Source organism: Leucoraja erinacea, chromosome 2 (assembly GCF_028641065.1).
Source record: "Leucoraja erinacea ecotype New England chromosome 2, Leri_hhj_1, whole genome shotgun sequence".
NCBI lineage: Eukaryota > Metazoa > Chordata > Chondrichthyes > Rajiformes > Rajidae > Leucoraja > Leucoraja erinaceus.
The window spans coordinates 109,507,782-109,535,003 of NC_073378.1; the positions used below are offsets into that span (position 1 = coordinate 109,507,782).

The 27,222-nt window shown below is 42.9% G+C and overlaps 1 protein-coding gene across 3 annotated transcripts in view; it reads right to left on the minus strand.

Annotated features, from left to right (window-relative positions):
* stx17 (syntaxin 17) overlaps positions 1–27,222 on the minus strand; it is a 49,966-nt gene that overhangs the window by 14,061 nt on the left and 8,683 nt on the right. For all 3 annotated transcript variants that reach the window (XM_055663228.1, XM_055663235.1, XM_055663244.1), the window contains 3 exons: positions 22,484–22,655; positions 16,633–16,698; positions 5,274–5,502 (listed from right to left, as the gene is read on the minus strand). In XM_055663228.1, the coding sequence (XP_055519203.1) occupies positions 5,274–5,502; positions 16,633–16,698; positions 22,484–22,606 (418 nt within the window). In that variant the 5' untranslated portion in view covers positions 22,607–22,655. The remainder of the gene's footprint in view (positions 1–5,273; positions 5,503–16,632; positions 16,699–22,483; positions 22,656–27,222) is intronic.

Consider the following 27,222-nt stretch of genomic DNA (forward strand, 5'->3'; position numbering starts at 1 on the left):
AATTACATATATTTTTTAATTGAGTCTGAAGAAGGGTCTCGACCCAAAACGTCGCCCATTCCTTCTCTCCAAAGAGGCTGCTTCACCCGCTGAGTTACTCCAGCATTTTGTGTCTACCGACATATTTTTCAATCGCATATCAGTAATCTCCACTCAGAACCCCTCTCCCTTAATTTAGTCTGAATCCTGCACCTTTGCTTCAATCAGGGGTTGGCAACCTTGTTCTGCATAGGGGCCAGGACCCATGTCTGTGAGCGGATGGCGGGCCACATCTATCGCCATAGTTAATAAATGGATGTAGTAATAATATATACACTAACTAAACTTTGACATATTTATATATATATATATTAGCAATATTATGTCTATTGAACATAGCAGGTAGTTTTAGACACTGTTATTGAAATTACCCTCACCCCTCTCTGTTTTAAACTTCATGCAGACCCTTTGTTACCCTCTCTCCCCCTCCTCCGCATCTCTCCTACCCCCTCCTCCCCCTCTCTTCCTACTCTCTCCTCCACTCCTCCACCCTCCACCTCTCTCTTCCCCCTCCCCTCCCGCTCCACCCCCTCTCTCCACCTCTCCTCCCTCTCTCTCCACCTCTCCTCACCCTTCCCCCATCACCTCTCCCTCTCCACCCCTCTCTCTCCCTTTCCCCCAACCCTCCCTCCCCCCCCCCCTCTCTCCCTCCTCTCCAAGGTCCAATACCGTCAATTTACCGCTGGATTCCTGTCTGCCGCGTCCACAAGAACCAACGGCCAGCAGCATGCCATCTTTGAGGAGGGCCACTCTGACTCTGACTCCAACCCTCCCTCTCCCCCAGGTGAAGCACAGGGACAGATGGTTACGGGGCGAGCTGAGCACCAAGCACCGCAGCCATTGCAAATGCAACTGCACTTTTATATCAGTGGAACCGCGTCCACCAATCCAACTAACCTTTTGCCCAGTTCATGGGATTATATCAGTTCCGATTTTTTGTAAAGAAGTGTAGATGACGGAACAAAAACCGCCTGCGGGCTAGGATTTCGGGTTATGGGCCGGATCCGGCCCGTGGGCCGTAGGTTGCCGACTCCTGGCTTAGATGATCTGAACATTACAACTCAAATATCCTCTTTGCTGTTCCTCAAACTGAACAATATACTTGCTCATCATCCTTTTCTATCCAGTACAAAATTCAATTTAACATTTGCAATTTCTATTCCTTTCACACCCAGGGCAGGTCTCTTCATCTGCAATATTCTTCAGCTTTACACCCTCATTCGTTAACTCAATTTGCTAAATTCTCCAAGTTCTGTTTGCCATTTAACCCATCACCTCTTATAGGGTTTTCAACCTCCGTTTGAAACTTCTCCAGACATAATACATTTTTCCTTAATCCATTCAAAACACTGATCAAATTTTCAATCACCTTCCCTCTCCTAGCTCACCCTTATTGGCCAAGCCTCTGTTCCTTAACTTATTGCAGCCACTTTGCAATGCGACTTTGGTGATTTTATTCATTAAAGCCATTAAGTAAATGCAAATTATTGTTCAGGTAAGGGCCAATCATTTAATCAAATACTAACATCCTTTAGGAATTGTTAAACATGCTTAGTCCTAATCACATTATTGACTTGCCTTACTTAAATTGATGAGCTTTTTTTTGAAGCCCTTGATTAGTGACAGCCTGCATGGTATCCACAAACCTCGAGTAAAATGTCTGTGGAAAAGCTTACAGATGTTGGGATTACTTTCTAATTACAATGTTATGATATCATTACTGCATGCTTACTTTATTAATGTTTATTCTATAGCGGTTGAAAACTGCACAAAATCTACTGCAGTTATCCTGCCAAACATTCATAGAAAAGTCATATGAGATCACAGTATGAAATAAATCGAAGAGGATTCTGTCGAGCATTAACTGAACATACAATGGATTCATCCAGATAGCCAGACAACTGAAAACTCTGTGATTCAGAAAGGTTTTATTAGAATTCAGAAAGGTTTTAAGGCTCACTGCCAGAGCGCACTACAATGCGGTAATGCCAAATTGAAAATGCTGTGTAACTCTTTCTCCCCATGACTTCCATTAACAAAATGGCAGGATTATCAAGGTTCATTGCTATTATGGCATTTCAGTCAGCAACTTACAGATTTGCCTTATGCTTAATAAAGCAGACAATACGAACATTTTTTTTTTAAATTTTAAATATTTTTTGTTTGGACTCATCACTATTATCCTGTCCTTTGTAAAAATCAAAATAAGAGATTTTGCAGTTGGCACTCATGAAGGAGAGCATGTTCATTCTACAGCAAGACAATAATCCCAAACATACTGCTAAAGCAACAAAGGAATTTTTCAAAGCTAAAAAATTGTAAATTCTTGGGTGGCCAAGTCAATCACCCGATCTGAACCCAATTGAGCATGCCTTTTATATGCTGAAGAGAAAACTGAAGGGGACTAGCCCCCAAAACAAGCATAAGCTAAAGATGGCTGCAATACAGGCCTGGCAGAGCATCACCAGAAAAGATACCCAGCAACTGGTGATGTCCATGAATCGCAGACTTCAAGCAGTCATTGCATGCAAAGGATATGCAACAAAATACTAAACATGACTACTTTCATTTACATGACATTGCTGTGTCCCAAACATTATGGTGCCCTGAAATGGGGGGGGGGGCTATGTATGGACACAGCTGTAATTTCTACATGGTGAAACGAAAATGTATAAAAATACCCTTTATTAAAATCTGACAATGTGCACTTTAACGACATGTGATTTTTTTCTATTACAAATCTCAAATTGTGAGTACAGAGACAAATAAACAAATGATGGGTCTTTGTCCCAAACATTATGGGGGCACTGTAGATGGACTAGGGCTGATTAGAGATCGTTAGCATGGTTTAGTAGGTGGGAGATCGTGTCTCACAAATCTGATTGAGTGTTTTGAAGATGTGACCAAACAGGTTGATAAAGGCAGAGCTGCAGACATGGTATCTATGGAATTCAGCAAGGTGTCTGACGAGGTTCCGCATTTTACGAGTGGTGGTGCCATCGAGTGTGGCTGCCTAGCTTGCAGCTGTCTTCATTCTTTTTGTTATTTTTAGTCTGTTTTAAAGTTTGTTTTTGGAGGTCCTTTAGTCTTTTTTATTTGCGGGGAGAGGGGGGGGGGAGGGGGAAACTGTTTTCTTAGTCACTTCCTGGGCGAGGATGCGACTATTCTCCGAGCCGCATCTTCGCCCCCCCCCCCCCCATCCTTGCGGCCTACCACCTGGATCGGCGCAGCCTTTCCTGCCGGAGACCGGACAGAGCCTCAGCTTCAGCAGCAGCGGCGCAGCACTGGATTCCATCACGGAGCGAGCGATGCCTTACCGGGGTCACCGTATTGGAGCTCCGGAGTGCTGGGACTGCCGACTTTGACACCGTGGAGCTGTGGTCAGCAGAGCTTTCAGCCGCTGGCGGCGCTGACTTTCCAGCCGCGGGCGGCGCTGACTTTCCAGCCACTGGCGGTGCAGACTTTCCAGCTGCGGGTGGCGCTGACTTTAACATCGCGGAGCCCTGGGATCTCTCGCCAACTTTGAATCTCCGCCCAGCTCGGCCTGTGGACTTCGTAAGCCGTGGTCTCCGGTAGGTAGCGGCTGATTCGGAGGCTCTGGGCCGCTGAGAGTGTTCTTCCGTTCGAGGGTCTGAAACATCGGGCCCGTGGCGGTGACTGCGGAGGCCTCAATTAGGCCCCGACCACGGGTGAACAGAGGAAGAGGACTGAACTTTGGTGCCTTCCCTCACAGTGGGAAACGTTGATTCCGCTGTGGGGGGGGGGGGGGGAATGTATGTTCTGTTTTATGTTAAATTCTAAAGTGTTGCGTTTATCTTATTTGTGTGCTGCACGGTAACTGAAATTTCACTGCACCAATTGGTGCATGTGACAATAAATGTCCTTTGTCCTTTGCCCTTTGGTAGGCTGCTCTGGAATGTTAGATAGCATGGAATCCAAGCATAGATAGCTGAATGGATAGAAATTTGACTTCATAGAAGATAGCAGAGGGTGATGATGGAAGGTTGCTTTTCGGATTGGAGGCTTGTGACTAGTGGTGTGCCTCATGGTTCGGTGCTGATCCCATTGTTGTTTCTTACCTAGATCAATGATTTGGATGAGAATATACTGGGCATGACTAGCAAGTTTGCAGATACCACTAAAGTGGGTGGTATAGTAGATAGTGGAGATGGTTGTCAAAAATTGAAGCAGAATCACACAGAGTGGTGAATCTCTGGAACTCTCTGCCACAGAGGGTAGTTGAGGCCAGTTCATTGGCTATATTTAAGAGGGAGTTAGATGTGGCCCCTTGTGGCTAAGGGGATCAGGGGGTATGGAGAGAAGGCAGGTACGGGATACTGAGTTGGATGATCAGCCATGATCATATTGAATGGCGGTGCAGGCTCGAAGGGCCGAATGGCCTACTCCTGCACCTAATTTCTATGTTTCTATGTTTCTATGTTTCTAATCTTGATCAGTTGGGATGGTCTGCTGAAGAATGGTTGATGGAATTTAATACAGTGAAATGAGAGGCATTGCATTTTGGGAATTGAATGGTAGGGCTGTGGGGAATGTTGTAGTGCTGAGGGATTCAGGAGTGCAGGTACATCGTTTTTTGAAAGTGGCATCACAGATAGGGTGGTCAAATCGGCGTCGGCACAAAAGCCTTCATCAGAGTATTGAATTTAGACATTTGAGGTCATTTTACAGTTGTTCAAGACATTGGTGAGGCTGCTTTTCGAGTATTGTGTTCAGTTTTGGTCACCCTGTTATAGAATGGGTGCAAAGAAGATTCACAAGGATGTTGCTAGGACTCAAGGACCTGAGCTATACGGAGAGTGAGCAAGCTAGGACTTTACTCCTAGGAGCGCAGGAGGATGAGGGGTGATCTTACAGAGGTGTGCAAAATCACGACAGGAATAGATCAGATACATGCACAAAATCTATTGCCCAGAGTAGAGGAATCGAGAACCAGAGGACATAGGTTTAAGGTGTGGGAGGAAAGATTTAATAGGGATCTGAGGGGTAACTTTTTTAAACAAAGGGTGGTGTGTGTGTGTACGGAATGAACTGCCAGAGGAGGTAGTTGAGACGGGTACCATCATAACATTTCAGAGACATTTAGACAGGTACATGGAAAGGATAGGTTTAGATGGTTCTGGGCTAACCGCAGGTAGTTGCGACTAGTGTAGATGGGACATGTTGGTTGGCGTGGGCAAGTTGGGCTGAAAAGCTTATTTCTACGAATATATTACCTGCTATAGTTTGGGACCGCAGTAGAGATGAGTGTGGGTCCTGTGAATTCTCTGTACGTCCATGGTTACTGGACACTTCTGAACACTGTGAATGGACTTTCAGGAACTCCTCCACTGCTGCTGCAGCCCGTTCCTTTAAAGGACTTATTATCGTCTCCAAAGTTTGGGAATCTTCATCTCTTACTCGAAGGCATATTGTTTCCATTTCCCTCATGTTAGCTCGTAGTTGCTGTGAGACGAAATGAGGAAAAGTCAGAGTCTGCAGTTAATTAGCTTTAAGTAGTTATTTTATCTTTTGGTAAACTTTTAGAATCATAAAAATGATAAACATACTGCTGTAGCACCTATCCAGTATCATTATCAACAACTCTCAGCTGATGCACACTAATGCCAGAGGCAGAGTAATCCTTTTTCACAATGCCCAACAAATTGCCTTGACCTCCAACGCAGAAAAAATATCAACCCATATAAATAGAAATCTCACCATAAAACATTTGTTTTTAATTCCAGACCTTTTTTAAATAGTTGAAGCAAATCTTGACATTAAGTTAATGCGCATTTGAATTCCCTGACAATCATCACAATGTCCTCTGGCAGAGTAAAACAACTTTTGGCTGTGTCTGATAAATCTAGAATGTGATACCAGTTGGAATGATTCAGATTCAGATTCAATTTTAATTGTCATTGTCAGTGTACAGTACAGAGACAACGAAATGCATTGTGTTGTAATGATCTGTTGTATGCATTTACTTTTATTTATCCATTAACACTTATTCGCTAAACTTCCTTTGAAATGTATTCTCATTGAGTTATAATTAGTTTAGAACAATTCCACCAACCTCACTATAAGGCTTAAATTTAGAATACCGTCCTCACATTCCAGTTACCACCAAAAGAAAGTCACTTTCATTTAAAGTCAGAAGGTCATTCAGAAAATTCCACAGATACAAAGTTAGTGGTATACCTTCAGTACCTTGAGATGCCCACTGCAGAAGCAAATAGGACAGGGATCATACTGCTCAATATTCTGAGTTTTGTGACCACTTTGAGGCCCTGAACTATGAATGTCCTTTTCCTGAGTTACTCAAAAGGATACTCGAGCCCACCAAAGCTGATGAGAAGCTCATTATTAATGTCTGCCTATGCTGAGAGATTGCTGCAACAAAAAGAAGCTTCATCTGCATACTGCAGCTTCTACTTTTTGTGAAAATGACATGCACCACAATAAGAAAAACATTCGTATATCGAAGGATAAAGCACTTTTTTGATCACTTTGCTAGTAATTTTTATCTTTAAAAATTCATATTTAGTACATTTTTTTAATTCAGAAGCCCTGCCTGGCAAATGGTTTCCCAAGCAAAAAAAAGTTCCCTTTTTGCTGAATGTGCACTGAAAATGCACGTTTAGTTTGCCCAACGTGTTCTTGGTGCTTCTTATTCATTATTCATTATTCATAAAGAAAAATAGGAATTCAAATCCAGCAAACTCTCACTGTTTACGATCGTGCTTCAATTAAGAATAGAACCAATTTACAAAACTGGCCACCACGGGATGAATTTTGCAACATTTTTGGCTCATAGTTCTCTCTTCTGATATAATAATTTAAATGATGTAATTAAATTGCTTACTGTTCAGCACAAAAGGTTAATTTTACATTTTATATCCAAACTACTCAGCATTTATGTACAGTAAGTACACTTTGCATTTTAGCCTGCAGCTTCTGTGACTCAGAAGTTCTGTGTCCCAAGAACAAAAGTATGAATGAGGCGACAGACGTTTACTCAGAAATCACTAAAGATTAACTACTACAAAAAGAAAGTGTTTTAGCACAAATTAAGTTCTTACAATTCACTACGGGAAGCAAGACCTACAGAGAAGTAAAAGCTTTTTTAATAAAAGGTAGCCTGCAGTGAACCAAAACCACTAATTGCAGGTGAAAGCTGATCCTGCTTAAAACCGTTATTGTGGCACATGCTTCCACATTGGCATTAAGACAAAATGAAATGACTAAATGCCTCCAAAAAGAGAACACATTTAGAAATAAACACATTTTTAATGAGAAGAATATGTTGAATAAACTTATTGGGTTATTTGAAGCTGCAACAGATATAAACGGGTAATTACAATAGATGACAGATATATGACATTTCTGAAAGTATTCAACATAATACAGGAGATGAGTTATTACTAGATGATTAAGGAGAACAGAATTGGGGAACTTTTTCCAAATTATATCAAACTATATCAGGGGGCAGAGGAAAAGGATTTACAATAGACTATTGATAATTTGAAGTACTGGAGATGTTAGTCTGCATTCATTTCAGCATTGTTTCTATGCACTGTTCATATATAATTTAGACAAAGGAATGGTGTCCATATATGCTAACAATATTAAGCTAACAAGCATAGTGATTAGCTCCAATGATAATGAGAAACTCCAAGGACTGCCTATGAAAGCAGAACATATAGAAAAGTGGCCAATCGGAATCAATGTCAGCAAATGTCCAGCTCAATAAGTTAGTAACACATTGAAAATAAATTGAAGCAAAGCTGAGAATTTTGATTTTTTTCATTCAATCACAGGATATGGGTATTACTGGTTAGACCAGAGGGAAAAAAAGGACATTTCAGCTTTTCTTTTTTTTGGTCTTATACACCTCTATAAGATCACTCCTCATCATCCTCCTGCGCTCCAAGGAATAAAGTCCTCACCTGCCCATCCTTTCTTTATAGCTCAAGCCCTCAAGTCCTGGCAACATCCTCATAACCCAAACACGGCGTACCTTTGCGCTATTGTGCAGTTTAGCATTTTGCAAAACAGATTTATTGCAAAATTGAAAACATAGAACAGTACAGCAGAGGAAGAGGTCCTTCAATCTACAATGTATGAGCTGAACATGAGCCAAGTTAATCTCCTCTGTCTGTCCGTGATCCATATCCCTCCATTCCCTGTATATCCATGTGCCTATGTGCCTATTTAAAACCACCCTAGGCAGTGGGTTCCAAGTCCAAAACTATCTTTTAAAAAAAACTTACCCCGCACGATGTAAGCTTACCCCCTCCGATCTTAAAGCTTAAGGCGACATTTCCGGCCGGGACCCTCCTTCAGACCTATCTATATAATGGCTCAAAAACTCTCCTGGATGAACTTTACAAATTCAACCCCATCCAAGCCCCTTGCAATAAGGCAATTGCAGTCAATATGGGGAAGTTAAAATCTCCCACTATGACAACTCTTGTGTTCTTACACCTTCAGTGAATTGTATTGCTTCTCGAATTTGTAGTTCTCTGCTGATGGTACTCCCATGATACTCTCGATTTTGACTCCAGACAATGAAGGAATGATGAGTTAAATCCAAATCGGAATGGATTGCAACTTGGTGAAGAACCTGTAGGTGGTGATGTTCTCATGCACCTGCTGTGCTTGTCATTCTTGGTGACACAAGATGTAGATTTGAAGAATCAGTAGTCTAGGCAAGCAACTGCAGTACATTTTGTAAACATCACTTATTGCAACAACTCTTCATTAGCAGCAGAGACATTTAAGTTTAGGGTGGTAGAAGTTTAGGGTGTGTGATTCAAGCAAATTGCTTTATATTGGATGGTCATATAGTCACAGAAACGGCCTTCAACCCAACTCGAACATGCAAAACTAGATTCCCATCTAAGCTAGTCCCATTTGTCTATATTAGCCCATAGCCGGTATCCCTTCAAATCATTTCTATCCATGTACCTGTCCAAATGTCTTTGAAATGTCGTTACTGTATCTGATGCCACTACTTTCTTTGGCAGCTAATTATATATAGTTATGGATAAAGATGAGTCAGAGTACCCATATCCTCTTCGTGAAGAAGTTGTCCCTCGGGTTCTTTTTAAATCATTATCCCAACCCTCACCTTAAGGTTATGCCCTCTAATTTTTCATTCTGTTTTCCTGGGAAAAAGACTACGTGCATTCACCTTACCTGTGCCCTTCATGATGCTCTGGTTTGGATTCCCAAAATGCAACACCTCACACTTATCTGAGTTGAATGACATTTGCCATTCCTCTGCCCACGAACCCAGCTAATCAAGATCTCACTGCAATTCATGATAACCATCTTCACTGTCTATCACCTAATTAAGTGTCATTTGCAAACTTACTACATATACCTTGCACAATCTTATCCAAATTGTTGATATACTCTTGCAAATCATATATTATCAAAATCACACAAAATAAGTCTCCTGAAAATAGTTATAAAACAATGTATTTTGGCCTGAATAATATTCTACACTGACTATTATTTGTAAATATTATTTTGCACAATATAAATCCCCTGGTATATATATATTTTAATTTACATAATCTAACAGCATATATATTTTACGGATACATGGTGTATGACTGTTATGCAAAATATAGTCTCAAAATCTGTCACTTGCAATAATCATCATCTCTGTGGTTTTGCTTCTATTTGTGAAAACAACATTGCAACAGTTAATCAATTAGAAATGTCAGCAAATTGACTTAAATCTTCTCATTCCCCAGCCCACCACAAATGATGTTGGTAAAAACTGTGTGATTTATTTCTAAAATATAGACAAAAATGTCAGTAGATATATGAAGATGTCATATGAAGGTACGTCCAATTTTCACCCCAATTAATTAAGTGAACTCTTTTGTAGCCCATTTTAATTGTTAATGAAACTGTTACCATAATATTAAAAACAAAAATTTAATCAAATAAAACTTCAGTGTGTTCGATAAGTAAAGGATTTAGAACTTTGATAAAATAGTTAACAATTTCTACAGGTCAAAGATATGATTTGGCTGCATAATTATTGCTCGTAAATTTAACTTTGATAAGTAACAACCACCAATGTAACTACCCATCAGACTGCAAATGAAATTTCAAAATGTTTAAATTAATGGTTAAAGCTGAGAATTGATCCCCAATTACGGTAATTTGAAATTAAATGTTTAATTTTTTTTTGCAGAAGGAACTATTTACTTCCCTGATTCCAGTTATTCAACTCCTCATCAACAGAACATAATCAGTACAAAATGACAGCACATCTTCCTCGGGAACCATTAGCACAGGGGCACCTCAAGGCTGTGTGCTCAGACCACTGCTCTGCTCACTCTGTAGCCAGACATAGTTCCAACGCCATGTTTAAATTCGCTGAAGACAACATAGTTGTTGGACAAATTATGGATAAAGATGAGTCAGAGTACAGGATGGAAGACAATAGTCTTGATTGAATGGTGGTAGAACAACAACCTTGCTCTCATTTATACTACAGGTGCACAACCTTTTATCCGAAAGCCTTGGGACCAGACACTTTTCGTAATTCAGAATTTTTCGGCTTTCGGAATGGAAGATTTTTAGCGTAGATTTTAACAGCTGGCCTAGTGGTAGAGTGCTCGGCTCGTATCCGCAAGGTCGCGAGTTTGCGCCTCGATCCCGGCAGTTACTCGATCGCGAGTTTGAGTCTTCAATGTAGTTTTTTCTTGCAGAATAGGAGAGAATAGGGAGGGTTAGGCTGGGATCATTCTCTGCGAGATGATCTTAGTGCGGGAGACAAGTGTAGGAGAGGTGTACTGACTGTGTGGGCAGAACTTTGGAAGTGATTGCCCACCATTCTGAAAAGCCGCTGTGTCTCCCTGTCCCTCAACTCCAGAGGAATCCGCTCCCCGATGCGCCGCTACGGCGACAAGTGGCAGTTCGCCCACAGCCCGAGCTGCGCCCCCTCATCCGCAACCCGGGTTCCTCCGGAGTTGGAGCGGGGCTGGGCTAGAGTTGTTGCTGGCTGTGAGTCTCTGGGATCTCCGTGCTTGCAGTGGGCCTGGTGGTCGGTGTCCCGATGAGGGGGCGCAGCTCGGGCTGGCTGTGGGTGAACTGCCACTTGTCGCTGTAGCGGCGCATCGGGGAGCGGCTTCTGGTGGTCCTGACGTCTCTCAGCTCCTGTCCAGGGGGGTGGCCGGAGACGTCAGGACCAACAGGAACCCGCTCCCCGATGCGCCGCTACAGCGACAAGTGGCAGTTCGCCCACAGCCCGAGCTGCGCCCCCTCATCCGCAACCCGGGTTCCTCTGGAGTTGGAGCGGGGCTGGGCTAGAGTTGCTGCTGGCTGTGAGTCTCTGGGATCTCCGTGCTTGCAGTCGGTGTCCCGTTGGTCCTGACGTCTCCGGCCACCCCCCTGGAATGGAGCTGAGACTGGGAACTGTACCGCCCTTACCCCCTCCCTCTGCAACTGCAAACAACCCCACAGTTCCCAGTCTCAGCTCCTGTACAGGGGGGTGGCCGGAGACGTCACAGCCCGAGCCATCACCTTCTGCCCCTACGGGGACAGCAGAGAGCGTGTTCCTCTGGAATTGGAACGGGGCTGGGCTGCTGCTGGCTGTGGGTCTCTGGGTTCTCTGTGCTTGCAGTGGGCCTGGGGGTCGGTGTCCCGTTGGTCCTGACGTCTCCGGTGACTGGCACTGGCTCCGACGTGAAGACAGTGCAAAGCCCCCCGCGCCGGTGCAATGCGCGGGGAGCTGGAGAGGGGAGGGAAGGGGTCACACACATGGCCGGGAAGCAGAGGGGTGGGTGTAAGTGGGGTGAAACTGAGTTAAAAAAGTTCCCACGCAAGACTCACGATACACTGTGTATCGTGAGCCTACCGTGGGAACTTTATAACTCAGCGGGCAGGCAGCAGCATATTGTCAATTATTAACCCTCCCGCGCAATATACCCTCACCTTCTCTTTTATGAATGGGGATTTAGTTCCCCTTTCTTCGAGGACCGACCGGAGGTTCCGCTGTCACCTCTGCGGGCCGCCCTCGGTGAACGTTTTCAAGGACCTTTATTCAAGGACTGAAAAAATGTCGCTATTCGGAGGTTTTCGTTATTTGGATCGTCGGATAAAAGGTTGTGCACCTGTATTACTAAAAGTCTCATCTTGACCACTTCCGGCCTACGTTGTAAATACATTTTTAGCAAAAACGCTACCCTATATCGCTATGATTTTTTCGCCAGCTTACTCATCGTCCTCCTCTCCTCCAAGCACCCCAAGATTTTTTCCGATCGGTGAAATAATTGAAAAGTAATGAATGTTAAACAAATCGTGAGATCAGCAGATTGGTCTTCTCGCCTGTCAGTCACCATGGTGAAGGTAACGCCCCTTCCGGGGGTCAGGAGAATAAAGCCCCGGAGGCCGGGCGTGAGTCAATCAGCCTGGAATACTGTGAGTGAGAGTTGAGTCCAGAACTGTGAGTCTACGCCGTGAGTGAACTGAACTGTGAGTCTGCACTGTGAGTGAACTGAACTGTTAGTCTCCACTGTGAGTGAACTGAACTGTGAGTCTGCACTGTGAGTGAACTGAACTGGTAGTCTCCACTGTGAGTGAACTGAACTGTTGGTCTACACTGTGAGTGAACTGAATATGAGTCTGCACTCTACTGGGATCTTCGGCTGAACGGCTCATGTCACGTCGAACCCGTTCCATCCTGCCTATGGCCAAGCAACTGCTAGAACCACAAGTTGGTGCACTGTCAGTGATCCAATCCCAGCTCCAACACTGCCGCGACGTACAAAGAAATTACTACGATAAAACAAGCTCTCTGCTTCAACCGCTCAACAAGGGACAGGTTGTCCGCTTACGGTCACTCCAAGGTTACGACCGCCTCTGTGATATTCTGGGGTCAACCACAGAGCCACGCTCATACTTGGTTGGTGTGGACAATGGCATCTACCTACGCACCCGCCAACACCTCCTCCCCGTTAATGAACCGACACCTTCCTGTCCTTACCCTGACCAGCCAGTCGATTTCCCCCCACGATCCACAAATGCCACTACAATTCCTCCACCTGTGCCAGCGCCATCCCTGCCTTCCCCAGTTCCCCCATCTCCACTGGTGCCTTCTACTCCACGAGAGCCCGTGGGGGATAGAGAGCTCCTGGGGGGGGGGGGAGATAGAGAGCCCGGGGGAGAGGGAGGGGGGGGGGGGGGGGGGGGGGGGGGGGGGGGGGGGGGGGGGGGGGGGGGGGGGGGGGGGGATAGAGAGAGCCTGGGAGCCGAGAGACAGAGGGACAGCCCGAGAGAAAGCGATGCCGAGCGTCTTTTGAATAACACAGAAGGGGGGGGGGGGGGTGTGTTAGCAGGCATCAACCAAAGGACTGCGAGTTCGGCGGAGGTGGGTGACGTCACCCGCAGCGTTTGGAACACAGAACAGGCCGCACGCAGCAGACCCATTGTGATGTCATCAGCGAGACCATCTTGTTTATTTTCCAAGTTTTATCGGATTTGCTAACATTTTCATAAATAACTCGAGAAATAAAGCATTAATTTTTCAGATAAGGCGATTTTGGACTCCACGGGGTAAATCTCTATCGGAATATGTAAATATTTTACTGTTAGCGCGTCGTTTTTTTCAAGACGATTATACACAAACAAATAAATTCAATATAGAGTTTTATAATTATAGAGATATGATTGAATCAAAATCAAGAATTATAAAGTCACATTTCAAAAATGGTTTTACAATTCAGAGGTATTGATTTTCAGTATTTGAGAATACATGAAGTTGCATGCAAAATATTGATTTTCAAAAATCCAGTTTCTGTGTAGTACGTTCTATTGCATTTATGTGAGAAATACCGATTTCCCCAACAAAATACTGATTTTCAGCCATCAAAATATGGAAATGCTCGGTGAAACTTGGCAGCTCTGCAATTATTCACAATCACATTGTGTTTGAGAATTCAAAATGTGCTTTGTGATCTTGTTTATGAGTCATCATGGAACTAGAATTTATAATAGTATGACAGTAAAATAGGTTAGTTTGAAAGCAATCATAGTAATGTAAATGCACCATTTAGTTTGACCAGTTTTTGAGATGGAAATTGAAGTCGGACTAAATGTTGTATTCACATCACTATTCCATGTGGAAATTGATGTGATTTAAAGTTGTTAGGTCAGGAGGACCATTAAAGGAGCACTGCACACACTAACACAGTCTAACAGTAACAATCAATCAAATCAACACACAAACCATTTTGTAAAAAAAGGGTTTCTTTACTGCAAAAACTTACAGTATTTTACTTGCAGTTTTTGCATCCTCTTATAACATTTTGCAACAGTACAACTTGATTATTAAAACAAGGACAACTTACATTCTTGATTTAAAAAAATGTATACAGCAATGACCCCAATTATCCCATTCCACCCACTCATTACTCTTCTCAACCAAAATTATTTCTGAAATGTTGGTCATACATTTGGTGCACAAATGCTCCAAAATAAGGCTCAGAATGCACCAGAGAGCATCTAAAACCCCAGAGCTTCCAGGGCCCTTAAGTGGGTCCTGGACCCCAGCCACAAAGTGCTTCGCGCACGTAATGTGCGCTGCCTGTACATTATTTCACATAACATTTTTGTAATCCTGTCATGCCACCCCCCTTTTTGAAAAGCTTCATGTGGGCCTGAATATAAAGGTTCAATCCTGGTTTATTGAAAGACGTAGCAGGCACAGGAGATGACATGGCCTTTTTCTGTCTGAGAAGTCATATTTAACAGCTAAATGTGAAACATGCAAGAGGCATTTGAAACGTGTTAAACTATGGCACTTAATGACTTCAAGATTTTTTTTAACACTTTTAGCTTTTAAATAAAAGGGAAAATGGAGGGCTTGGGTAAAAATCGATTAAGTATCAAGGTGATAGTTTTATTTATTTATTCCAACCAGAATTAGTTTATCTTCAATCATATAATATTATTATGCCAGAACTGCCTTGAAAATAAATATGCTCAGCTAACTGAGCTCACATTCCAAAATAGGATTCCCAAATGGCAGATTAAAATGAATATAGAATTCAGTATACAACTTTCTAATTAAATAACTGTGCTCCAATAAATATGCTTAATCATACTTAAATAATTTACTTTAAAATTTCTAAGAATGTTGGAATGATGAAGTGAACCATTTTCAACTTCATCAAGTATGTTATAAAGGAACTTTAAACAAGATGAAACATCTCAATTTCATAGACACTGCTGGAGTAAGTAACTCAGTGGGCCACACAGCATTTCTGCAGTAAAAGGATAGGTAATGCTTCAGGTCGTGACACTTCTTCAGGTTCAAAGTATGGGGTGCGGGGAGAGAAGCGATAAAAGACCAGGACAAATCAGGGCTGGCAAAAAATCTCAGGCAGGCCCTGGTTGGCCAATTGTTGGCTAGGGAAGATGTGTTCTCAAGAGGGTTACAATATGGTGAACTGTGTAAACGACTAAGGTAGAGGAAGGGGGCAAGGGGAGAGGAGTATTAGTAGAAGTTACTTAAGTTAGAGAATCCAATGTTCATACCACTGGTATTTCATAACACTTTTCATTAAGTCAGGAGTATCCCGGCAAACCGTGCGCAGCAGGGGTATCCCGGTATGTCATGCGTGGCAGGGGTATCCCGTCAAGCCGCGGCCAGACCCACCAGCAGCCCCGGACTGTCCGCCGAGGTTAGTAGACCAAGGACCTGTCTGGAAGGTCCAACTCGTCCACTGCGGACCGAGGAACGAGGACTCGAATGGAAAGTCCGGCTCGCATACTGGAGACTGGATTCTCGCCGCCGTGGACAGAGGACCAGCCCGACTCGCCCACCACGGAGATGGGAGCCCATGTCACAGACCGGTACCCACCCAGAACACACGGCTCACTCGTCGCAGGCCGGGGACTCGCCCACCATGGAGGAAGGGCCCACCCAGTGGGGTCGACTCGCCCACCGTGGATCGAGGACCCGCAAACTGGGTACCCACCTGGAAGGCCCGGCTCGCCCATCCAGAGAGGAAGAAGTCGGATGGAGGGCCGGCAAGCAGACCTGCAGGAAAAACTGCAGTGCCTCGATGGTGGAGTAGGCTGCTGGAGGTCCTGCAACAGCCTGGGACTAGAAGGCAGGCGCATGAACTGGACATGGCATACGGAGGTGGAGCAGCAGCGGAGGACACCACGGCTATGCTTGGCCAGGCCGACCCTGCAACACCACCAGGACAACGGGCCTTCATAGTCAGGTCAAGAAACCTGCACTTACAACAACTGGGAAATGGTGCCAAACTGGCGACACTGTATACTGTCTCAGTATACTACTGTTATACACTTGTATTGTATCTGAGATGCTTATCCAACATTTATCTCTTATGTATAGTGCTACTTGTACTGAGCTGTACACAAAAATAAATTTCACTGTACCTCGGTACATGTGACAAATAAAGTACCATACCAAATAAAGATTCATTGGAAACACATGGGAGCAAACATAAAAAAGAGAAAATTATTTGCTAAAACAGTCATTGTGTGCAACATATGGTACATTATAACCTAGCAATAAAGTATACAAACAGTATTTACCTGAACAGTACGGCTTGCGTTAATGTGCTCCTGGTGCACCTTGTCCCATTGACTGAATCGCTGATACTATAATGCAAAATGAAGAGATACATCAGGGCGCTATTCTGAAGAAAAGAAATATAACTCAATAACACTGACACTGTTAAGAATTGCAATATTCAAGATTCTACAATTCACTCATTTATATTTATCATGTTCTGAAAGTGTCCAATCTGTATTTTTTTCAAATGCTACACAGAGTATCAGAATATATTTCATAATCATTATATCAGGGAGGGATGATGAGTTTGGAGGGGCTGATAGTGTTGAATGCCGAGCTTCTTCTTCTTCACATGTCAGCAATCTGACGTGCTTTCCTGTATCCAGATGGTGGGGCTCATGTTGTCGACCTCCCCATGGTGAGCCCTGTCAACTGACCTTAGTCAGGCGAACGACAACAAACAGAGACAGCAGCAGAGATAATGCAACCTCAGTCGCCGCAGCTTGCAGCCCTAATGCAACATCAGTCGCCGCGGCTTGGCGCCAACCCGGAGCATGCGCCCTTTTTAGGGCGGGCACCTACGGATGTCGAACCGGTTGGCATCACCCTGCTGCAGCTGAATGCGGAAGGCCTAACTGGCTACAGCGCCTGGACGGTGTTATATAACTTCTGCTACCTCAAACGTAAGAAGAAGAAGATCCAGATGGAGCCAGAGAGATAGAATCTGCTGCTGACCTTTTGTGGTGATATTAGCTGACATATTAACTAATTTTGTCTGCGGGAAGTTTGTATGTATGTTGCTATATTACAACTGCAATACCATTTGTCGTAAATCGTAATCTAAACTACATTTCAATATATAAAAACAATTACGATTTTAATATTCCAAAAAGAATCAAAACAGCAAAATTGAAAAATTAATTCATACACAAAGAGTGGACCACAGCTACGCAGGGACTCTACACTGACTGAATTACTTTGTTAAATTGTGTTTGGCAATCTTTAACAGTTGCAGTTAAATAAACAAAAAGTTAAATTTACACCCATATATTGAATTTCCATTTTTAGATCCAGATTAGATGCAACTTACTTCAAACTATCTGTATAATTGATTTATTAATTCACACTCTTTCAAGTACAAGTTTCAGACAGTGAAGATATGAGTAACTGAAACCCAAACATTGACTTAGGCAGGATAGGTTCTACAAAAAAAAAATCTATCTACTTCTTAGAGGTTATGGAAACTAATTGACGATTGTTCTATATTTGGAACTTTGATAACCAGCTCGTGCACCAGTTTTTTGGGTGCATATTTTACAAGGCCTCCATCATCAAACTCACTGGCCTGGGTTTTTCCCAGTCTATTCTCACCACTCCAATAATTAAAATGTCAACTGAATGGTTTTGGCAGAGTCCAGTAGTGGAGTGCCATCAGGAAATTATTGGCCGAACTTAGTCAACGGAATTGGGATTCTACACTCACGCAGGAATCCCAAAACATTAATAAGCACCAGTGATTTCAGATTAGTTTAATTTATTATTGTCATGCATACCGAAGTGCAGTGAAAAACATTTGTTTGCGTGATATCCAGTCAAATAAAAGACTATACATGAATACAATCAAGCTATCCATAGTAGATAAAGATTGAAGGGTACAACATTTAGTGCAAGGAAGTCCAATAAAGTCAGATTAAAGATAGCTCAGGTCTCCAATGAGGTAGATGGGAGGTCAGGACAACACTCTAGCAGATGAGAGGATCGTTCAGTTGCCTGATTATAGCTGGGAAGAAACCATCTCTGAATCTGGAGGTATATGTTTTCAGACTTCTGTACATCTTGCCGAATAAGAGAGGGGAGAAGAGGGAGTGACCGAGGCGAGACAAGCCCTTGATTATGCTGATGGCATGGCTGAGGTAGCATGAAATGTAGATGGAGTCAAGGGAAGGGAAGTTTGTTTGCATGATAGTCTGAGCTATGTCCACAACTCTGCAATTTTGTTCAGTTTTGGTTGGAGCTGTTCCAAAACCAGGTTGCGATGCATCCCAAGAAAATGCTTTCGACAGTGTAAAAGTTGGTGAGGGTTGTTGGGGTCATGCTGAACTTCCTAAGCCTTCTTTGTATTTTATGTGTGACTGCCGGCAAAAAAAACAGCAAAATTCATGCCATTACCATTCAGAAAATAATTCATCTATAATAAATCTAATAATTTAAAGGTATCAATTTATGAATATTCTACAGCTTTGAAGTACGACTTTCTACCGTGATGAACATTTTTCAAAGGAAATATGAAAGTGAAATTGAAAACAAGAAATGCATCCTCTGTAAGATTGCCTGCTCTGCACAACAAAAATTTGAATTTTAACATTGTATGTGGCATTTTTTCAGCATAGTGTCATTCTGTACAAACTCATTACATTTGGTTAAGGTACAAGAGGCGCGAGGCAAAATAAATCCAAATTGGTTTGATAAATAACAAGTAAAGGTCAGCGGTAGATAGGTATTTTTCCAACTGGAAGTTTATAACAACGTTGGGGGGGGGGGGGTGATATGCTGTAGATAGCTTGGATGGTGGGGATGTCAGCATCCATTATAGACTGACCTACAGTATGTCCACCACTTACTGCAGCCTCTTTCATTCCTGTGCATTTGAATTGCAAAACCAGGCCATGATGCAACCAGTCAGCTTGCTCTCTACCATACACATGTAGAAGTTCTATAGAGTATTCGTGACATATCTAATCTCCTCAATCATCTATAGAAATAGAGGCGTTGATTAACTTTATTTTAGATTGCATCAATGTGCTTGGCTAAAGATTGATCTTCAGAGATATGCATGCCCAGGAACTTGAAGCCATTGAATCTCCCCACCAAGATCCCATCAATGAAGGTAGGTTCATGGATCCTCGACTTTCCCTTCCTAAAGACAGCAATCAGCTCCTTGGTCTTACTAACGTTGAGAGCAAGGTCATTGTTCTGGCCTCAAGAAGATTATCAACCTCCTTCCTGTACTCCGACTCATCGTTACCCTTTATTTGTCCATAAATGTAAAGATGGCATAGGAGGCGTGTTTGGGTACATAGGTATGGGCATAGAGAGTAGAGCAAGGGACTGAACACCCAACCTTGAGGTGGTCCTGTGTTGATGGTCATTGATTAGGAAGTGTGGTTGCCAATCCTTACTGATTGTGGTCTACTTATGAGGAGATCGAGGATCCAATTGCATGGAGACCAGCAGAGACCCAGTCCCCGAATTTGATGTATATATTCAGAGGGAATGATGGTGTTAAGAACTGAGATGAACAACAGCCTGTATACATGTTCTTATTGTCCTAGTAGTCCAATGCATAGTGAAGAGGCAGTGAGATTGCATCCACTGTTGATCGGTTGTGACAGTAAGCAAATTGTAGAGCTCCTTACCCAGGCAGGTGTTGATATGTGTCATAATCAACCTGTCAGAAGCACTTCAGCCCCATGGGCGTCAATCCCTATGGTCAGTAGTTATTGATGGATATTCTTTTAAAGTAGGTGGGGACCTCGGACGACACCACTGAGAAGTTGAACTCTAGCCAGTTGGTCCGAGAAAGTTTTAAGACCACGGCCTTGTACACCATGGAGGATGGAGGCTTTCTGAGGTGGTCAACGCAGTGAAGGATCTTCTGACATTGACTTCAATGATTGAGATGACAGTCGTCAGAGGCTCTGGGGGCCCATGAAACGAGCATAGAAAGCATTGAGCTTGGCCAGGCGAGATGCATTGCTGCAACTTCCTATCAATGGAAATATTTATTTTGTATCTACCCATCTCATAGTCTTTGATCTTCAACACTTTAATCGAAGGGAAATGTATATATTTTTTTCAATCAAGAGATGCAAGCCAAGTAGTCTTTTTTAATTATTTAATTGATTTTAAGGACGTAAACATTGTTTGCAACGCTTGTTTGTAACATTTATTACATAATTTTAATTGTCCCTGATGAGGAGGCGAGATACCACGCTCTTGAACTGCTGCAGTCCTTCTGGTAAAAATATTCCCATATGCTGCTGGTCAAGAGGACAAAGATTGAGACCTAATGAGCATGAAAGAATGGTAATATATTTCCAATTTAAAAGGGCACGTGACTTGGAGGGTAACTTGCAGTGGAGATGTTCTCGTGTACTTCCTGCCTGCTTGCTGGTAGAAGGTGTGGTGTGGGAAGTACTATTAGTGCAGCCTAGGCATGTCATGGCAATACATTTTGTAGATGGTATGCAGTGCAGACATGGTGTATCAGTCTTGGAGCAAATGAATGCTTACGGTGGTACATAGAGCACTGGATGGTGTTGGGGTTGAAGCAAATGAGCAATATTTTCATCTTGCTCTTGATGTGCTTTGAAGATGGTGGCTTAGGTGTCAAATGGTAGGATACTACAATAGAAGAAAAGCCATGTCAATGTGTACCCACTGCCATTTACCATAACTCCATGGTTTCCCACAGCTGCCTTAACTGCACTCTTCTCTCCTACTCTCTTTTAGGATGCCATCCTTTTCTTCCTGTTTCTACATCTCCACAATTTATCTCTCAAAATGAAACCTTCTACTTCAGAACCTCTAAAATGTCCTTTTTCAGGAAATTTCCTTTTTCAGGTTTCCATTCTCTTGCAGTTTATTGGAGCCCACTCGTCATTTCATCTCTCCCGGACTTTTGCTCTCATCTCACACCTCCTTCTTGACAGAACAGAAATAATGTTGCCCTAGTTATAATTTTTCATCCTATTAGCCTTTGCATTCAGAGCATTATCCTTCATCGTTTCCATCAGCTGCAAGAAGAACCCACCACCGACCATATTTTCCCCTCCCAAGCAGTTCCACCTTCCACAGGGACCACTTCCTTTGTGACTCCTTGGACTGCTCTTCCCTCCACACCCACATCTCTCTCACCCCTTGCACTTTCCTCTGCAACCGCAGGAGGTACAACTGGTGCTCTTACGCCTCTTGTCCCTTCAGCGCTATTCAGGGACCTAAACAGTATTTCCTGGTGAGGCAAAGATTCACAGGCTTCTCCTCGAGCCTCAATTACTGCATTCGGTGGTCCCAATGTAGCTTCCGTAATGAGAAATACCAGTGCCCCTTTTCTCTTTATACTTGGCTAGACCATGCACAGACTGATTTGCAGAACCCATGCTCTGTCTGCAATGATCATTCCAAGCTCATATTTGTGTGGCAATTCAATTCCCCTTTTCGAAATACATCAACTGGTCTATCCTCTATTTTCTCCATTGCCAGAATGAGGCCCATCACAAACTGAACACCCAATGCCTCATATTATGCCCGGGTAGCCAACAATCCAGTTGCCTGAACATTTTATGTAAGCCTTTAGTGTTCCCCTCTCTCCCTCCCTTCAGATCTGCCTCCAGTCTCCCCACTTTTATCTCCTCTCCCATACCCATCTCTCCGGCCTCACCGGCACTCTTTACAGTTGCCACCCTCTTCTGTTTCTACCAATCTATTAAAAATACAGTTCACCAACAGGCTCCCCTCCCTCCTCCATATGGTTCAGGTTCCACCAGCCATTTTCCACACCCTAATAATTTCCATTGTCACCCCCTATCCCCCGTTTCTCTTTATACTAGCTCTCTCCCTTCTCAGTCCTGATGCAGGGTTTTGACCTGAAACATCAACGATTCCTTCTCCCCCACACCCCCCACACCCCCAAATGCTGCTTGACCCTCCAGCAGATTGTATCATGTAAACTAATTTCTTATGTTTTGCACATCTCACAACAAGTGTTGTAGTTATTCAGTGTGTTTTTGATGTTATTAATAGTCCAATATAAATACATACCACAAACTGAAAATATATATAGCACAAAAACATTTCCATAATTCCACAAACCTTCTCAATATTTATCAGGTGTTTCTGTAACCGCTCCAAGTCCGTTGGGATTGCAACTTTAATAAATTTCAGGATAGTTGGTTCTAACCGTCGATATCTCAATTTTGCAGGACGTTCTGCCATGCTGTTTTCAAACAGTAATTTGGGTCTTTTGATGAAGATACATCAGGACCTTAATTCAAGATTTAAAACATGGGTTCAAGGGTAAACATGACATGGGCAGAGTGTTTTACAAACTCTACTTTTCATCTTAATAAGTCTAGTCAGTAAATTGGAGTCAAATTATGATTTTTTTCAAATAGTGCAAAAGACTTATTTGACAAAATATCACTAGATTTCCAAGATACTGGATTTTTAAACATTCTTAAATTCTTGCAGGAAATGTAATTCATTGTTGAGGTAAAATGCTAAAATCACCTCAAATATAGGTCAAAGTATGTCTTTGATAATTCATTTAGATAACATACAGATCTCATTCAACATACAAAGTAGTAAATTAGAAGCAGGAGTAGGCCATTCCACTGCTCACATCGCTCAACCAGTCAATAAGATCGTGACTGATTTGATTGTAACCTTAACCCCACATTCTTCCTAGTCGCCCCCACACCCTATAACTTTTCTCCCCTTGCTTATCTAGCCTTATATTTGCCTTAAAAATATCCAAAAATGTGCTTCCATCACATTGGGGAATTACAAAATTAGAGTATATATTAACTATTTCACGACCCACTTTAAAAAAAATGCTCGTATGAAGTTCATCAGGACCCATAGACTAGTCAGCAAGCAGTTCCAACAATTTGCTCAGCACCTGTTCCCTAGTATTTGTGAATTCCTATTTCTTGGATGTTACTTGAATCCTACAGTAAAAACTGATGCAAATACCTGTTGAATCCACCTGCCATTTCTTTATTTAGTATTATTAATTCCTGACACATTTCCTGAGGAAGACCAACATTCACATAACTTCTTGTTAAATCTCATTGGAAACTCTCAGTTCACATGTTTCTACATTTTTGGCTAGCTTTACTCATGCTCAAATACAACAAGGTTCCACATGGTAGGCTTCTCTGGAAGGTTAGATCGCATGGGATCCAAGGTGAGATAGCTGAATGGATAGAAATTTGACTTCATGGAAGGAAGCAGAGGGTGATGGTGGAAGGTTGCATCTTGGATTGGAGGCCTGTGACTAGTATTGTGCCTCAGGGTTCGGTGCTGGGCCCATTGCTGTTTGTCATCTAAATCAGTTTTGGATGAGAATGTACGTGGCAAGATTAGCAAGTTTGCAGATGATACAAAAGTGAGTGGTATTGCAGATAGTGAAGATGGTTGTCAAACATTGCAGCAGCATTTTGGCCAGGTGGGCTGAGGAATGGTTGATGGAATTTAATACAGAGAAATATGAGGTGTTGCATTTTGGAAAGTCCAACATGGGCAGGTCCAACACAGTGAATGGTCGGGTTCTGGGAAGAATTGTAGAGCAGCGGGATCTAGGAGTGCAGGTAGACACAAAATGCTGGAGTAACTCAGTGGGTGAGGCAGCATCTATGGAGAGAAGGAATTGGCGATGTTTTGGGTCGAGACCCTTCTCAACCCGAAACGTCGCCAATTCCTTCTCTCCATAGATGCTGCCTCACCTGCTGAGTGACATTTTGTGTCTACCTTCGATTTACCAGCATCTGCAGTTCGTTCTTAAACGCAGGAGTCCAGGTACATAGTTGCTTGAAGGGGGTGTCACAGGTAGATGGGGTGGTCAAAAAAGGTTTTGGCATATTGGCCTTCAGCAGTCAGAGTACTGAGTATAGGGAGTTCATGTTGCAGTTATGTAAGACATAGAGCATTATGTTCAGTTCTAGGCACCATGTTATAGGAAAGGAGTTGTTAAGTTGGAAAGGGTGCAGAGAAGATTTACAAGGATGTTGCCAGGACTCAAGGGTCTGAGCAATAAGGAGGGGTTGAGCAGGCTGGGACTCTACTCCCTGGAACACAGGAGGATGAGGGGTGATCAACACATCTATGTGTATATAATGGAAGAGATTGAGTAGATGCACGGTCTCTTGCCCAGAGTAGGGGACTCAAGAACCAGAGGGCATAGGTTGAAAGCGAAGGGGGAACAATTTAATAGGAATCTGAGGGGTAATTTATTCACACCAAGAGTGGTGGGTGTATAGAACAAGCTGCCTGAGGAGATAGTTGAGTCAGAGACTATCGAAACGTTTAAGAAGCAATTAGTCAGGTACCTGGATAGGACAGATTTATGGGCCAAACACAGGCGAAGTGGGACTAGTGTAGATGGTATATGCTGGTCGGTGTGGGCAGTTTGGACCGAAGGGCCTGTTTCCACACTGTATGACTCTATGATTCAAAAGTTTCCATATTAATTTTCCTTAATAATTAGTTATTCCATCCAATCTTCTGACCTACCATCCATTTTGTACAATTAGGATCAATTAGGTATGAAAAAGAAATGAAAAAAGTAATGTTAAATTGAAAATTAATATGCACGCAATAATGTTAAACAACTAAACATTATTGTTGCATTAAAACATACTCAACTGTTGATAACATCAGCTTGAGGTATTTTTTCTATTAAATTTATTTGTGATAAAAGAATTGTAAATTCTATTTGTGTACGTCAAAAAGTAAATTCAGTAAATTTGTTCAATCAAGGTGATCGGCGTATAGTTATTCTGCCAAAGCAGAGGTGGTACCATGGTAAATGTGGTAAACCACACTCCATGAACTGAACTACACATAGGCAATGCAATGGGTTTTTAATTATTTGCATTGACCTAGAAACATATTTACACAGACAGTTGCTGGTTTGGATATAGTCTTACCTAGCTCTGAAAATAATCCAATTTTTTTTTTAAAGTTGCATATCATAACTTTAAACTTATGGAATGATTTTTTTTAGAAGGTCTTGGAGCAGTGTTTGTTTAATTTTATCATTTCCAGTAATCTATTATTTTAAATCAGGTGGTTTGTTACTTCCAAAGCTTTGCTGTAATATCTGAAATTAGGACTGTTTGTGCACCTGTTGTGCCTTAAATTCACCATCAACATACAGTATCAGTTAATCTAGAGCCCAAGGTAAGCTATATGTTCGTTCTATGCATCAAGATTATTTTTTAGGAGAATCTAACCAATACTGATGATGCAAAATTAAGGATCGACAACAAGAAATATTTTGTGATTCATAATGAAGTCATAAGAAAGTCGCATTACCATATAATAACCATATAACAATTACAGCACGGAAACAGGCCATCTCGACCGTTCTAGTCCGTGCCAAACACGTATTCTCTCCTAGTCTCATCTACCTGCGCTCAGACCATAACCCTCCATTCCTTTCCCGTCCATATAACTATCCAATTTATTTTTAAATGATAAAAACGAACCTGCCTCCACCACCTTCACTAGAAGCTCATTCCACACAGCCACCACTCTCTGAGTAAAGAAGTTCCCCCTCATGTTACCCCTAAACTTCTGTCCCTTAATTCGCAAGTCATGTCCCCTTGTTTGAATCTTCCCTACTCTCAGTGGGAAAAGCTTATCCACGTCAACTCTGTCTATCCCTCTCATCATTTTAAAGACCTCTATCAAGTCCCCCCTTAACCTTCTGTGCTCCAAAGAATAAAGCCCTAACTTGTTCAACCTTTCTCTGTAACTTAGTTGCTGAAACCCAGGCAACATTCTAGTAAATCTCCTCTGTACCCTCTCTATTTTGTTGACATCCTTCCTATAATTAGGCGACCAAAATTGTACACCATACTCCAGAATTGGCCTCACCAATGCCTTGTACAATTTTAACATTACATCCCAACTTCTATACTCAATGCTCTGATTTATAAAGGCCAGCACACCAAAAGCTTTCTTTACCACTCTATCTACATGAGATTCCACTTTCAGGGAACTGTGCACAGTTATTCCCAGATCCCTCTGTTCAGCATTAAAAAATAACTAAAATTTAAAGCAGATCTGGAAGAGTAAATGTTAAAAAAATTATTACAAATCAATAGAAAAGTGATTTTGTTCCTTCCTGCTCTAAATTTTGTATTTAATTTTATACCCACTTTCGGACCATCTAAATTCATGAAAATCCCGTGCAGACCCAAATACTTAACGATGGGGCTATTATACCAAGGTTAATATCATACTTAGTATTACAGGTGCACAACCTTTTATCCGGTGTTCCAGAAACCGAAAAGCTCCGAAAACCGGCCATTTTTTCCAGATGTCGTCTGCGCACCAAAGCTCGCGTTTGGCGCCAAACCTGACCCGAAACGACCCACGGTCAACCCAGGTCTGTACTACTGTAGCGGCTGCCTCCTCCCTGGAGACCGGGAGACGCTTAAACATCTGTAAATCATTGCTTAAATGTTAGTCAGTTAGTTTGGAGGGCTTTTATGTGAAGGGGGGTGAAGGGGTAAACTTTAATTCTTAGTCCCCTACCTGGTCGGAGAGGCGGGGAGCGGTCAATGCCTTACCGGGTCGCCGTGCGGCAAGCTCCGGAGCGCTGTGGCCGCCGACACACATCGCGGAGCGTCGCTGGATTTGGAGCCGCGCAGCCAGGGGTAGAGTTGCCAGGGTCGGAGCTCCAACCGGCGCCGCCCGCGGCCGGACGGAGCCCCCAGCTCCGCGGCTCCAAATCCAGCGACGCTCCGCGAATGTTGGAAGAAGGCGGCCACAGCGCTCCGGAGCTTGCCGCACGGCGACCCGGTAAGGCATTGCCCGCTCCC